This window comes from Molothrus ater, chromosome 2 (genome assembly GCF_012460135.2).
Source record: "Molothrus ater isolate BHLD 08-10-18 breed brown headed cowbird chromosome 2, BPBGC_Mater_1.1, whole genome shotgun sequence".
Taxonomy (NCBI): Eukaryota; Metazoa; Chordata; class Aves; order Passeriformes; family Icteridae; genus Molothrus; species Molothrus ater.
This window is the reverse complement of record NC_050479.2, coordinates 16,189,907-16,205,209: the sequence shown is the minus strand read 5'-3', so window position 1 is coordinate 16,205,209 and position 15,303 is coordinate 16,189,907. Positions and strand designations below refer to the sequence as shown.

General features: G+C 39.6%; 1 protein-coding gene across 1 annotated transcript in view; it reads right to left on the bottom strand.

Moving 5' to 3' along the window:
• Window positions 1-15,303, bottom strand: part of PHKA2 (phosphorylase kinase regulatory subunit alpha 2) — a 47,533-nt gene that overhangs the window by 9,386 nt on the left and 22,844 nt on the right. The window contains exons 16-27 of the mRNA XM_036385486.1: window positions 12,816-12,960; window positions 12,267-12,345; window positions 10,649-10,812; window positions 9,837-10,010; window positions 8,616-8,704; window positions 7,365-7,498; window positions 5,693-5,849; window positions 4,145-4,224; window positions 3,843-3,921; window positions 3,590-3,719; window positions 2,908-3,009; window positions 2,194-2,312 (exon numbers count right to left, since the gene is read on the bottom strand). Of these exons, the coding sequence (XP_036241379.1) occupies window positions 2,194-2,312; window positions 2,908-3,009; window positions 3,590-3,719; window positions 3,843-3,921; window positions 4,145-4,224; window positions 5,693-5,849; window positions 7,365-7,498; window positions 8,616-8,704; window positions 9,837-10,010; window positions 10,649-10,812; window positions 12,267-12,345; window positions 12,816-12,960 (1,452 nt within the window). The remainder of the gene's footprint in view (window positions 1-2,193; window positions 2,313-2,907; window positions 3,010-3,589; window positions 3,720-3,842; window positions 3,922-4,144; window positions 4,225-5,692; window positions 5,850-7,364; window positions 7,499-8,615; window positions 8,705-9,836; window positions 10,011-10,648; window positions 10,813-12,266; window positions 12,346-12,815; window positions 12,961-15,303) is intronic.

Here is a 15,303-nt window from a genome sequence, read left to right as displayed (position 1 = left end):
ACACACAGGTGCAAAGACAAGACATACAGAACAACCTCAGGTACTCAGGGAAAAACTGCAGCAACCCCTGGCCTCGTGCAGTGCTGCACTTCAGCTGATACCAGGGCAGCTGCTGCTGATTCCCAGGGTCACCATGAGGCAGAGCCCACCGTGCCAGGAGCCTGTTTGGCAGCCCATGTCACCCATGGAGCTCCCAGCGTGCCCAGCACAAACCACCAGTTTAAGACGCAAGCAAAAGCTCCCTGTAGCTTGGGGCTGAGGTAAAAACTGAGCTCCCTACTTCCGTGGCCCATTTGTTGCAATGCCACCAGCTTCTCTTTGCATGAGGTCATCTTGCTGGAGAAATAGCAGGCTGCCAACTGGGTGGGCAACAGTAAACAAAAAGCTGCAAGGCAAATTTTTTGCTGAAATGTGGATGCAGCACCTCAGATTTTAAGCACTTTCCTCTAATTGCCCACCCCAAGCCATGCTTTCACATTCAGTGTTAATGGTTCTGACCGAAGAAAGAGCAGCCACAAAAGAGGGAGCTGCATTTGCTCAACACTCCAGAGATGTTAGTACAAGTACTTGAAATATTCCTTGCAACAACAAAGTGTATTCTGCACCACCCCACCCCCTGCTAAAGTGTCACTACATGAGCTGCTAGTCAATTATTCAGAGAATGCAGTGAGATGTGGCAGGAAGCAGCAGGAAGGGCAAAGTGAGGGGGGTACAAAAATAAACCCAGCCAACTCCTCCTCTGTGCAAAATACCAAGTTTCCGTGGAATGTGAACCAACAAAGGAACTATGTTCCTAATGTCAAGAGAGGTCCAAGTATTCCAGCTCAGGCCCACCTCTGTATTTCAAACAAAATAATGCTGCCATCTAATGCCTTGTCCCTCCTCCTTCCTGGAAAGGCCCCGATTCCAGCCACCTCCCTTTGACTGGGAGCCCTGCTCAGACTGACCTCCAAGGCCACCTCGGGGCCAGTGCAGCACAGTCGGCAGCACCTTCATAGCCTCCCCCACAACCATGATGATGCTGCAGCAGTGGCACAGCTCAAACACAGCAACCAGGTCTGGGGTCTCTGCTTCCCTGCCTGACCATGCCCCATGAAGAATCATTAACTGATCATTTACTGCCACCAGCAAATGCTTCATGTTAAGACCATGGAAAAATGCCACTCCTTTCTGAAGGTTTATTCAATCTGTTTCATCAATCAAAGGAAAACATCAAATATTTCCTTAGAGGAGGCTGCTTAAAGCCCCATCCAATCTGACCTTACACATTTCCAGGGACAGGGCATCCACAACTTCATTGGGCAATCTGTTCCACTGCCTCTCTCCCTTCATTAAAAAAGTGTCCTTGCATCTGATCTAAAACCACCCCTTCCGTTTCAAACTGTTGCCCCTTATCCTGTCACTACGGGCCTTGGCAAAAAGCATCTCTTCATCTTTCCTTTAAGCCTCCTTTATATATTTCAAGGCTGCAATAAGGTCTCTTGGTGCCTTCTCCCCCTAGTTTGAATAACCCATGAGGAAAAATAAAACCATTCTTACAAATGTATTTTATTTGACCACTACCTTCCTATTTATTTTAAGCAAAAGAAAATTCTATCTGATAGAGACGCAAAATAGAGAAATCAAATCACTCATAATAAAACCATCAGTCACATTCATTCAGAGTATTTTGGTTGTGTTTTTTGTGATCTCTCCATATACTCAGTTGAAGTATAATTTAAACTATTGGACTTGAATATGTATGTATAAATTCTAGCAGTAATCATCCTCCATTCCTCAAGAAACAGAACCTGAAGAAAACAAAACAAGATTCCTTTTCCACATGGATCTTTTCCAAAAGGCATGTGGTCCAGTTTTGCCACTTGGGCCAAGAACAAGAACAAACACTGTATAAAAGCTTCTTTGTTCATCTGACTTTCCCTTAGCTAAACATGATAGAAGAGCTGTTTTTACAGTGGACGCCATGAATGCATTACAGTTTGTTCAAGTTCTTCTACATTCAGCATGTGAAACAAGAACAAAAGAGGAAGAACATTTTTGGAGGAAACATCCCTTAACTGCCTTCTATTTAGTGATCAGTTTTAAAATCAAAGCAATTTTGGAAATTTCTGTTATTTAGCAGGAATAAAGCCTGACATACCACAGTTCCAGACCAGCTCTATTTTCTGATGAGCATTGACAGAAAACCCTCACCTGCTTCATCTCACTCTTCAATTTAGTAATACCACTTCTTTCTGTTTTGGTTGCTCCAGAATGCCCCATCTCATGAATAGAAATTGCAGGGCTGGATGAAGAAGAATCTACAGGTCGCACTGAAGAAGCAAATGGACATTTTTAACATTCTAGGGGTAGAAAAATAGATTCAATTCTATCTAAGAAGTAAACACAAATCATTTTAGAAATGTGCAATGCTCTTGGTGACAGCATCCTTTCACAGAAATACATCAAGAGTTCAAATCCGATTGTATCAAGTAAGGGGCCTCAATCCATTCTTGGATATCCAGAAATTGATTTTCCAGGACAGCGAGCAATTGTAAATTTAGTCAAGATTGCAACGAGTCTCTGAGGGTCTACAGAAGAGCCCCGGAGACAGCTGATGGGCCAGTCAGGAATATGTGGGCATCAAAAACATGATTCTTGAAGGCAGGTTAGATATGACTTTTTAATGGCTTTTGTTCTGGTTCCATAAAATGTCTTCATTTTAAAAGTTTGCCTTCCTATTACTGAAAACTTGATACAACCTTATTTCAGGGCAGGATAGCTTCCACCATATGTATTTTGTTTATTTCACAGCAGACATACACGTGTACTGGTCACTCATGATTAATACATTACCTGTACCTTTATTTTACATAGATCCCCACTTGTAAGGCAATCTAACTTAACATATAAAAATGAACAACTTACAGCTTCTTTCCACTCCAAACTCTTTCCCACTGAGAATATGATGTAGGAGACTTTTCATATCAAAGGGGCTTAGATTCATCAAGCTCTCTGAAGCTTCTTCACCTAGTTAAACAAAAGAAAGGAAAACAGAATGATAAATGTCACTGGAAAGACAACAAGCTATAAAGCCAGCTAAGGAAACTGTGAATGAAGTCCAATCACATTGAACTCTTTCGCTAGCCCTTCCTCTAATAAAATTAATATGTAGGCACATTTCATAGAAAATATATTTCAGGACTAAACAACAAACACTCCACAGAAATAACATTAATTGCATTAATCTTTATTATGTCCTATCTTGTACAAAATTTCACTGAAGCTCATGATGAGAAAGCAGTTGCTCCCTTACAGAACAAGATCACTTGGAAAGGTATGACAGCCATCTCCCAACAGACAGGTGCACCTAAATTCCAGAGACAGAGTATTCCATAAAGAATATCCTATGATATTCTTTGAATAACTGGGTGCTGGTGGGAGAGAAATCTTCCATTAAATAAAAAAAAGGGATTTTCAAGGTTTGTAACTGCACATATGAACTAAGAGGTTAATAGAAGGAATTAATACATATCAATGAAAAGATCAACCATGAAGGGTGAAGCAAAAATGATACCGTAAGTACCCTTACAATGAAGCTGCTTCCTACCTGAGCATTTGAGACTCCGTGCCAGCTCAGTGGCCATCACCTGGATTATCAGACCAATGCGGAGCCGGAGCATCTCCACAAAAAGGCTGGGCTGGGAGCGGACGTACATGGCCAGGTACATAATTATCTCCTGTAAGCACAGATCCAGAAAGGCACCTGTCAGAGTGGGTCCTCATGGCTTTCCATGCCTCAGAGCAAACACTGGCACAGCACTGGGCACAGTCCAAGAAGCCTTTTGGCACAGGCTGCATACCTGTGTCAGGACTGCAATGCTGATGTCTTGGCCACTGGCTTCATAAATGAGATCCGTGAGCTCCTCAGGGGGCAGAGGGCTGCAAGAAGTCAAACCACAGGTAGCAGTGACTTAGCACAACCAGCTGTTAAATTCTTCACTGGCATCAAATCACCCAGAACAAAGGTGCCTACAATTCTACCTGGGTGGCTGCAAATCCCTTTGAGGGCAAGGAGTAAGGTTTAAAAGAAGATTATAGCAGCAGAAAGGTATCAGCAGGAAGATGAAGGGCAGCCTGAGCCCAAGGCAGAGCTCCAACTTACGTGGTAATGATTTTCTCACGCGGTTCTGGTGGCAGGCCCACTGTAAGTTGCTTGTGGTGTGACAGAAGGTCTGTGCATGCCTGTCATAAGGGGACAAAAAGCAAGAGACCTTTCTCTGTGCCATGTGGAAGTGATATGGCTTTTAATTCACCAAATCAAATTAATTCAATTTCTTTATCAATATTTAAATGCATTTCTATTAATTACCAGACACGCAAATCCAGCAGAATGCTGTTAAATAGTTGCCAAAGATCTCCTGAGGTCAACAGGGTTATGATAGTTTGAAAGTAGCCTGTTTCCCTGCTCAGTGAAATCAGCAGCATAATGATAAGATTAGGAACTCTAGTGGGGCTGGCAGATCAATAAAGGCTTTCATCCTTTATCATATGATAAAGTTTTGTTCTTTATTTAAGAAAATACTATTTTTAATCAATGAAAAGTTTGGCAGCATTAATTAAAAAAATCCTGTGTACTAACATATCTCCTAAAACAAACACCCAGCATACTGCATCACATTCCTGATATATTCTGAAATAGGTACTTTCCCCAGTACCACAGTGTTTACTCTTTCATATTGACCTCCTTTAAAAGTGGATGTTCAGTTTACCTGTTTTAGTATCCTGAATCAAAAAACATCACAGAGCAGTGTTGCTCTGATTTTGAAGAGTCTATTTTTACTCCCTTAACATGGAAGAAAACAGATAATCTCTATTCCTCCTCCCCAGTTCTTTGTCCTTTTCAAGTTATCAGACATGGCTTTTTGTGAGCATGTCTTACTGCTCGTCCATTGTGTCTTGAGAAGGCAAAAAGTTCTGTGCTTAATGAAGTACCATGCACAGTGATTATCACAAACTGCTCCCCACACACAGGACTGTCACTAAAACAAGGCATTCTAGATGTAACACAGACCCTTGAAAATGGCCAGGAGTTCCAGAAAAAGCTCCTCAGAAATATGCAAGGGATTACTAGAAAATTAAACAAGTGCTTTTAGAATACTTGAGAGGAAACCTTTTTGTAATGATCAAAATCATGTCTGTACTCTTAATAGTGGATTTTTCCTGTTACCACTTAATAGTCATGGGTATTTAAATGGTTCCAAACATCCACTCATAAGGCAGACTGTTGACCCAAGGGGATGGAAATGGGGAGAACATGTTTTTGTGTCATCACTAGCACCCTGACACAGTAGTGTTCTGAAAGTGTTCATACCATCACAACAGCAATAGACAATTACCAGGGATAACTGCAGCATTCAAAGCACACAATTAAGCTTCTCCAATTAACAGAGATGAAATGAAGCCTTTACAACTATTTACAGTGTGATATTCTCGGTCCATGCCAACATTAGCACAGTTTGCAGTACAGATGAAAGATAAAGATGTAGTAAGACTCTAGATCAGAAAAACAACCAATATTTAATTTAAAATGCTGCACTATGTATGCTGCAAAGTAAAACCAGAAGGATAAGCACAAACCCCAACAGCAAACTGGTAGTTTAGTCTCTGTTCCCAGGCAGGAAGCTGAACCAGGATTATTTGTATTTCATACCTCAGCCAGGACTTCAACCCTCTTTTTGAGTATGCCAGAAATGTAGCGGATTAAGCCCCATTCCTGATTGAGGCCTGCCTTTCTGTAGAGCTCATTGAGGAGGCAGTGAACAGTGACACCATACTGTCCATCCAGCTCTGTGTCCCAGTCAGCACCTCTGCCACAAAACAAACAGGAGGTAATTGTCATCAGGCACAACGCTGAACTTTACCCCACGGCTGGATCTCGACTGCTTTGCTCACATTGGTGACAGAATTAAATACCAAATGGGACACCTGTGCCTTCACCACAGACTGACTCTATGTGGACAAAATCCTCTTGATACCAGGAACTTTCACACTGACTTGAGCACTCACTCAGCTGTGAGCCAGCACCTTGAAAAGGAACTACCTGAAGGATTTCCTACTAGACTTTAAACTGAGCATTCACATGGACAGTTTGCTGCAGGAACACTCCAGGTAGTGCTTTGTCAGAGCAGAATTCAACATTATCTTCAGTGCTGCTGAAGACTACACCCATTTTCCAGATCCTTCAGGGGGATTTTTTAGCCATTCCTCTTTCTTAGCTATTAACCAAACTTCTGTGTTGCTTATGCCATTACTGAAAAAAGCAAAGGAGATTTCTCTTCTTCTCCTTTGAAATTCACTTTTGAAGTTTGCTTTTGAAATTCACTGCATTATGGCTTTTCTTTGGTAATGTTCTGAACTGTTACAGAATGAGTTTTCAACTCCTGCTGACAGAGTCCACCAGAGGTCCATCTGCCTGCTCAACAGAGTCTCCTTGATGAAATTACTGGTGTTACATGCAGTTAAACAACTAAACATATTTTTTATAGGATTTCCTTTACTCTTTAAGAGAGGATGCTAAACATTTTGCTTGGGAAATCAAGAAGATCAAAGATGTCCACACAGGAGACAGACTAAAATAAACAAAAATGCAGTCTTTGTAGCAGTAGGGAAGACCATCTGTGATTAACACATACTTGTCTTTGCACCAAAAGCTAACTACCTGACAGGTTCCAGCAGTATTCTCCTGCATAGGAAAAAAAAAAGCTCAATAAATACACTTCAGAAGATTATTCTGTTGTTTCTACTTGCACTTTGTTCCCATCAAACACATTAAATAGCAGGTGTTTACTAACTCCAGCAGATGGGTCCAGACTGCTTCCAAGAATGTTTTAAAAGTACCAAATTTTAGCCAGTTGTATACTTAAATGTGAAAAGGGATTTCAGATGAAAAAGGGAAAAATTGTGAACACTCATTAAAATTGCATTTTGCCTTTGGTTAGAAAATGACAAGATGAATTTTCCCTCCACTTTCATTCTTGTGTATGAAAATCACACCAAATCTTTGTGAACTTCAAATGGAGTGCCACAAATATAGCAGAGTGTGTTCTCATACATGGAAAGCATTTGTGCATCTAATTTGTGAGCCCTGGAGACTTTATGTACTTGTAACTGTGAGCCAATCAACTCTAGAATTTGCACAAGTCTTCTTTTGTATCCAAATAATTTCTGTAATCAAACTAACTGAAAATATGCTTGTTAAAGCACAAAATATTTCCACTGTCCCCTCAAAACACAACCTGAACAGTGGAGACCTTTTGCACGAAAATAATCAGATAGCTGTGACCAAACTTAAAGATGCTGAAGTTCACAATCAGGCAGCTTACTTGAGTATATGCAAGATGTACAAGATATCTGCTTGATCATGGAGTGTTGGACATTCCTTCAGCTGATCAACAAGCTTCCTGCAATCCAAATCACCATGACCATCTTTAGGTAAGTGCAAAACATTTTCATGGTCCTGATAACAAAGATGGATGAAAAATCACAAGACATGACCTTGAAAAAAGTAGCAGATCTGTAACTTCCTGTAACTTCAATTAAAATGTCATTAAAAAAATCACAACAGTCTTGCAACAAAGCTCTGCACTTGAAATACAGACACATCACTTAGTTCTTGCCAGGGTACTGCAGGCACAGAAAGGAGACTAACCCCAAGAAACACAACCCCCAGAATGGAACCTTGTATCTATTTTTCTTTTTTGACAAAACAAAGAAATCTGGATACTGCGTACTTTTATCTGCATACTTTTCCTGTCATCTTATGTTACTTGTAAAGAGAAAAGTAGAAAGATAGTATTCTTTTTTTGTAGAAATAATTTAGAGCTTTTTGAGTTCCATCTCTAACCTGTATATAAGTGGTTCTTTATGAATGCAAATATTGCCATTATAAATTTTAAAAGGTTATGAAAGTAAAATGATAATTAATCAGATGATGGATGTAATCTTATGGTGAATTCTTGGATGAAAAGAAGTTTTGTTTTAACAAGCTGTTCAGCAGTTTATATAATCCTAAAATACCATTTCCACAAACAGAGCCTTGTGCAGAGCAGAATCCCTCAGGAGGGAGGATACAACCTCTTTTAGCCATTCTCAGCATCTGGCCACATATACCAAGACAAAACAAGTGCCCAGCACAACCCCATCTTCATGCCTTGAGGTGGGATTTGGCTGGTGCCCTAAGGACATTCACATATTCCCTCTTGCCCAGATGTTACTATAAGCAGCATTTCTTGGAAAACATCTCTAAAGCCTGTGAACATCCTGTCCTTCCCCTTGTGTTCAGCTAGAACTAAAGACAATGACTTAACTTTTGGCTTTTAAAAATAAAGCAATCATTATGTTCTTTTCTGTTTTGCACATTCAATTAAAAACTTTCCACTTGATAGTGTCTATTTGACTAAAAAACCTTCATCCAGCCAAAAAAATAATTTCCAAAACAAGGGAGTGCCTTGGACAGAATGGCTTGTCTCTGAAGAAAAATGAGACCTGGCATAGGGTTTGGAAGGAAAATACGAGGAAAGGCTACAGCATTGCATCCTAAACCCACAAACAGCATAAAAATTCCCACACTTTACCTTTGTCCCAAAGAAATGAGGATTATCAACAAGATTCAGAGACTTTCGGTGTGTGTTCAGAACTTTAGTGGGAAGAGACATAGACACAGCTGGAAAGCAAAGAAAAAAATGACTGTTTCAGTTACATGAAAATCAAAAACACCTACATAAGGCAGCTTGACTAGGTAAAAACAACAAAAATACCTCTAAGAGTCAAAATACAGAGGCAGTGCTTCTGAGATGCTGTGCATGGAACTGAGACAAGCTCATGTTCTGAACTTTGTCTCCTTGCAGGTTTGCTCTGAGAGCTTCTGATTTCAGCATGTCAAAGGCTCAGGAGCTACATACTCAACTGACACCTCTTATTTGGCCTGTGACTCCAAAATCCTGCAGCAAAATGACCTGACTCTGCCAAGTGTTTTAAACATTTCAACAGGAAATGAGTGGAGAAAATGGCCTAAGACTTCATAATTAAAATTGTAATGCTAAATGCAGGATAATGCTCTGTTACCTTCATATGCTGAATTCAATGGAGGATCAGATGATGTGGCACATGAAAGATGACAGAAAAACCTAACAGAAAAGCTTGGAAATTATTAATTTACACTGAAGTTAAGGGAAGTCTTCCATTGACCAGGGCATTGAATACTACATATCTGCATATAAAACAATGCATATGTCTGAATCTATTTACAAATTCAGCCAAAGTCTTCTTTTGGTGTATATCCTCCAATCAGGCTATCAATAATGTAGAATAGTTAGAAAGACTGTGCTCCCTCTCCACTCCATTTGTTCTTACAAATTTAGAAAGTACATGTGAGTATTTATGTTTTTCTTGTATTGAAACATTTCATTTCACAGCAACTTTATTAAAATTAAAAAGTACATTTTGTCTGCCTTTATAAGCAAAGACAAAACAATTAATTAACTGATTTGGGTCCTAAAATTCTATCCAACTAAGAAGCTGTAGCAGCTTCCATAACATTAATTTTGATTAAATGTTACATTTCATTGCAGGATTTCTGTGTATACACCTTGGCACGGGATACTGGGGGAACACGACAGCAACAACTTTAGTCATTCTTACTTGTTAAGGAATTTCTTGTTTCTTTTCTATAAGGAAAGAACTAGTGGCACAAGTATGTCAAAAGGTATAATTTTTAAATACTTGAACTTACCCCTTGTAGCAGCCAAACCAGGTTTTTAAATTATTATCACTAAATAATCAATAGGGAGAAATACCTGGAACTTCCAAGCCCTTTGTCTTGGCCATTATTGACAGTATCTCTTCTGTGGAATGATTTGCACTGAACACAGGAGGTTCAGTTGTTGTCTTTGAAGTTGGAGGCAGGTATGACTTCAGGGCTGTGCTCTGCAGGACATCATTTATATACTGATCCAGCTCATCCTGGCTATCTAGTGTAACATTCATAAAAAAATAAAGGTTTCTTAAAGGTAAAAAAATCACTATTTACCATCATCACTTTCTTATTCAAACACACCACTATATTGTTGCTTATTTATAAGGGCACTCAAATATGCAAAAATAGTGTAAGGAAGAGATTTTTTAAGCCAAAAAAATTGGAAACAAAAGAAAAAAAAACATTTTTGACACTGAAAACACATTTAGAAGCTAGTTTTGCCTGTGAAAGGAATCAAAAGGGGTTTTTATTTTGCTGGTAGATCAGAGAACACAGCTGGACTTGATGACTGTAAAAGTCTCTTCCAACTTGTATGATTCTAAGATTCTATAATCCCTTCCACACAAGCTCTTGTACATGACTCTTCACAGTCCTTTTGCCTCTAACCTCTTCCACACCTCCCCACCTGCTGACTCTCCAGACTCAGCTTTGCTGTAGCAGTTGCCAGTCAATGCCACACTACAAATGCAGGAAGAACACACATGAACTCCTTCTCCTGTCCTCAGGTGGATGCACAAGAAAACCAAATGACCATCAGCTGTGCACAGAGCAGACTCTGCCCTGTAGGCAAAGCCAGGCTCTGCTGATAGAACTTGACAGAGAAAAAAATACCAAGTGAAAAAACACTACTACCTTTTTCACAGAAATCTGCTGGGTAGTCTCCATATTCACTGTCAGGACTATTACAGTTGTCATTACAGTCATCAAACAGTTTTAGGTCACAATCTGGATCCAGGAAGCTCAGATATGTATGGAAAGAGGTGGTAAGAAATTCTGATAGCTTGCCTATCTTCACCCTGCAAAAGGGGACACATGCCAAAGAGCATTAACATCCACCATTCTGATACTGATTAATGCTCACCTAGCTTTCAACAGCTCTTCCAAAATTTATGAAACCTACTGTTCAATCCACCTTTGGCAACTGTAAAGCCACAGAAACTGACACTGAAAAATAAAAAAGGAAAACAACAGTTGCACATCCAGCTGGGTACTTACTGCTCTAGGTACTAATTGATTTTAACTGTGCTATGGTAATAGGCCTAACTCAAAGACTAATTATGCAGGGTGCTGTATGTTCATATGAAGAGAGACCCTGAACTCCAAGGACCTGAGCTCCAAGGATAATGCATAAGAAACTGGGGCTGAGAAGGCCCCATGAATGTGTCTTTTCACAGAACTGGGGGCTGCTAAACCATCTGTGCTGGTTTTAGGGATAAGACTGAATGATGGGGCTATGCTTTGGATTTGTGCTGATAACACAGGGATGTATTAGTTACTGCTAAGCAGGGCTTACACAGCATCCCAGCCTTTCCTGCTTCTCACCCCACCAGCACAGCCTGGGGGATGCACAAGATGCTGGGAGGGGACACAGCCAGACAGCTGACCCCTGCTGACCACAGGGACATCCATACCATAGGGTGTCATGCTCAGCTTATTAAGCTGGGGGAAAAATGATGAAGGAAGATGCTCAGGGATACAGAAGTTTGTCTTCCCAAGACATAGTTACATTTGATGGAGTAAAACTTTCCTGAAGATGGTTGAACAACTGCCCATGGAAAGTGGTGAATGAATTTCCCATTTGCTTTGCTGCATATGTGGTTTTTGCTCTACTTACTAAACTCTCTTTATCACAGCTCACAAGTTTTCCCACTTGTATTCTTTCAATTCTCTCCCCAGTCCCACTAAGGGGCGTGAGGGTGAGTGGCCATGTGGGGCTGAGTTGTTGACTGGAGTTAAACCATGACAAGATTTGATTGTCAAAGGAAGATACTGATTGAGAGGGAAAGCAGAAACAGAATAGGGAGATACTGTGGCATCATATTTTACACACAGATGAATGGAACACTCCAGCTTACAAGTACTACATGCAATCAATGTTTAAAACATGTCCAGTAACTGTGAAAGTAATTTACTTTTTAATAACAGAAGACCAACCAGATTCATATTTCAAAGATTTCATATTTCAAAGATTTCATATTTCAAAGATTTCATATTTCCAAAGATTTGATGTCTGTTTTCTTTAACCATTAATGGCAGTCAGAGATGGTACACTTTTTGGGAGACAGATCTTTTCCATTGCACCTGAGGCCCAGCTACCATTTGATTGCCACATAATAATTAAAGCTAAAACCTCCTTCTCTGCAGTATTCTAGTACAAAGTCTGTGCACTATCACAAGTACAAAACTGAGACTTTTACAGGATTTAATTTTAAAAATCACAGAGATAATAATTTGGGTATTCTGACATTACCTTGCACCTCCAAAATAACCATCTTCTAATTTTCTTATTGTGGCAAGAACTGCTGGATGAATGTCAGTACCATCATCAACTAAGAAAGAATAATGGAAGAAGCTCATCAACACATTCTTAAATTATCTCATCCAAATACAGTGTATTACTGGGTGTTGTCTACAATGTAAATCAGGCAAATTTTAAGCAGAACCCACAATTGCTATCAATACTAGCTTATTCAAAAATCCCAGACAAACAAGCAAACAAAACACAACCCCTGGATAAGTTCTAAAGACAAACACCAACCCACTCAAGACAAGTTCCAAAGGGACTTCTATTAAATTTCTTTAGACAGAAATAGCGTGGAGATGGTTGGTGACTGAAGCATATGAAGAGAAACATAAGAAAACCAAAATTAAGTATCACCATGTAATCCAAATTCAGCATAAACACGAGAAAATTAAACTGTACTTCTGATGTTAAAAATCCTGCTACCTGTCTCCTCTCAAACCAACATCCATCCTATCCTCCTGCAGTAATCTGCTTGAAACTGAAAATTAAGTTTACCAAGCATTGTGTGGGTGATGGGAAATGTCAAGGTTGGTCTCCCTGTCATCCTCCAGCAAGAAGTGAGGTAAGCCAGCTCTGTCTTGAGCATCTCCACAATCATCTGGTTGTCTAGAGCCAGATAGAAGTGATGCTGGTCAGTAAACTAGAGAAGAGAAAAAGACATCATAGGGGTAGTTGTTAGTGTTTTCTTTTTTTTTTTTTCTTCCCTTAAATCATTCACAAAAGCCATATGAGCTACTCCTGACCACAACACAAATGACCTGAATTAACCTGAATTAACAAGGCCTCAGACTGTGACAAAGAAATCCATGCTTGTGCAAGAGTCCATTTTCTTACACCTGTAGACTGACCATCAAAGTAAGCTGTACAAACAAAACCTGGGCAACCACAGCCATGAAGCAGAATCTTCCCAATGACCAATTACACTGACCTATGATCTAGAAGATGGAAGTACTCTAAATGTGGAAAAAAGCTAACAATAGTAACACAAACAATAAACAGGCTTAAGTGCACACTGGGGACTGGGAGCTGTATGTCTCCAGTAACTGCCTATCTCTTGGGAACCATCCAGAAGTCAGGCAGAACACAGAAAAGCTGACAATTCCTGAGGAAAAAAGGCACATGAAATGTGCAATGGCAAAGTGCTGCTCCCACTGCAGCAGGAAGCCAAGAACCACAGTAAGAGACTATTGTGGCTACTTCAGGAGCTGGAACCAAAGAAGCTGGACAAATAATGGAGAGTATGTCAGAGCAGCCACAACAAAAGTTAAGCAAACCCATAAGCCTTGGGGAGGGGTAAGTGCATAAAGAACATGGAAGTTCAAACTGACAAAGTCCTGAGAAATTTTTTCACAGAAGGAATTAGGAACTAGCCCAAACAATCCTTGAGCCACTCACAGTTAGCTTTGGTAATTCAGGAAGAAAAAGTCCCAGAAATCCAGAGACAAGGAAACACATCTTTAAAAAGGAAGAGCTATTTAAAAAGTCAGTCCAATTCCAGCGTGTGGAAGCAAAGGAAAACAAAGCAAATTTGAGACAGACAAGATAATTACAAAATGATAAAGTAAAATGGTCAAAAACCAATCTCAACAGATTAGTCCAGATGGTAAGTATAAGAAAGTGGCTGACACCTGCCAACTTCTGCAAAATTCAGCTCACACTAGTGAGCTGACAAAAATTCCTAGGAAGCAGAACTACTTTTAAAATTGTTCTCAGAAGGTAGTTATTAACTGTTTTTTCAGAATTACTGTATCTGAATGAAGTCAGCCTTTGCCCCACACCTAATCAATGTTTTCACTAGAAAAGAGAATGAAATACAAATGACAAAATCACAAATTTTGTGGACACTAGTCAAGATCAACAAGATGATTTAATTGCTAATCTTAGGAAGGTGACATTAAACATTAACTCCATCCACCTCAAAAAAAAAAGTCAGGGGAAGTGTCTGGCTTCAAAGTACAATGGAAAATGTTATGGAGGTTTGAGTAAAATTTTGAATAAACAGGAATTGTTACTGTGTTGCTAATGTAAAGATAAATGCCATTTTGGAATATCCTAGTAAGTATTAAAAATATCCTTATTTGATACATGACAAGATTTTAGCAGGAATATTGGCTCCTACTTACACAGTAAGATGTGAACTAAGAGGTATTTTGAAAAACAAAAATCACATCTCTAAGGACTTTTTCCCTTATTTACAAAAGTGAAAATTGGTACAGGGAAGTAACACAACAACTAACATTTTATACAGCTGCTTGTGATCAACTGACATGGGGAAGAATGAGGAAGGACCTACATTTTTTGCAGTAAATCTGATTTGTTTGGACATTATGAAGCAGTACAGAAGCCTTCTACAGAGTCCACTGAATGCCTTCAGCTGGAGTTTAAAGACTTCATTAGTCAAACATCTGTTTAGAAGGGTGGATGCATTCTTTATCCTGCATCAGTTGTACATGCTTGGAGCAGGGGACTCCCTGGCCATCTAGTACCAACTGCTGAAATAATTCTATTGAAATAAGTGTGTTGCATTTCATTAAATGTATCAATAGGAACCATTGATTCTATGAGGAGCAAAACTTTCAGCAACACTGAAAAAATTCACTAAAGAGAAAAAACCCAGAACATCCATTTCTCAGCATTACTACCCCTTCAACAACAAAATGAAAAGATCACACCTTCACTTCCTAAGGGTTACAGTATTTGGCACACTTATGTGGTACTAAATTTTTCATCAAACAATTGGTAGAAAGATATATTAAGTGATATACTTCTGCAGAAACTCTTTCATTGATTAGAATGTTGGTGTGGGCAGAGATCAGTAACAACTCTGTACTATTGATTCACTGTGCTCTCCTAAGCCAGAAGCCAAAGAAACCAGACTCTGTATGACTGAAAAGAGATTTATCAGCAGTTCTACCATGCTGATCATCCCATGCTCTTAAAAACCCAACAAAGTAAAGCCCATCTGCTGTTTCAGCCCTGTTCC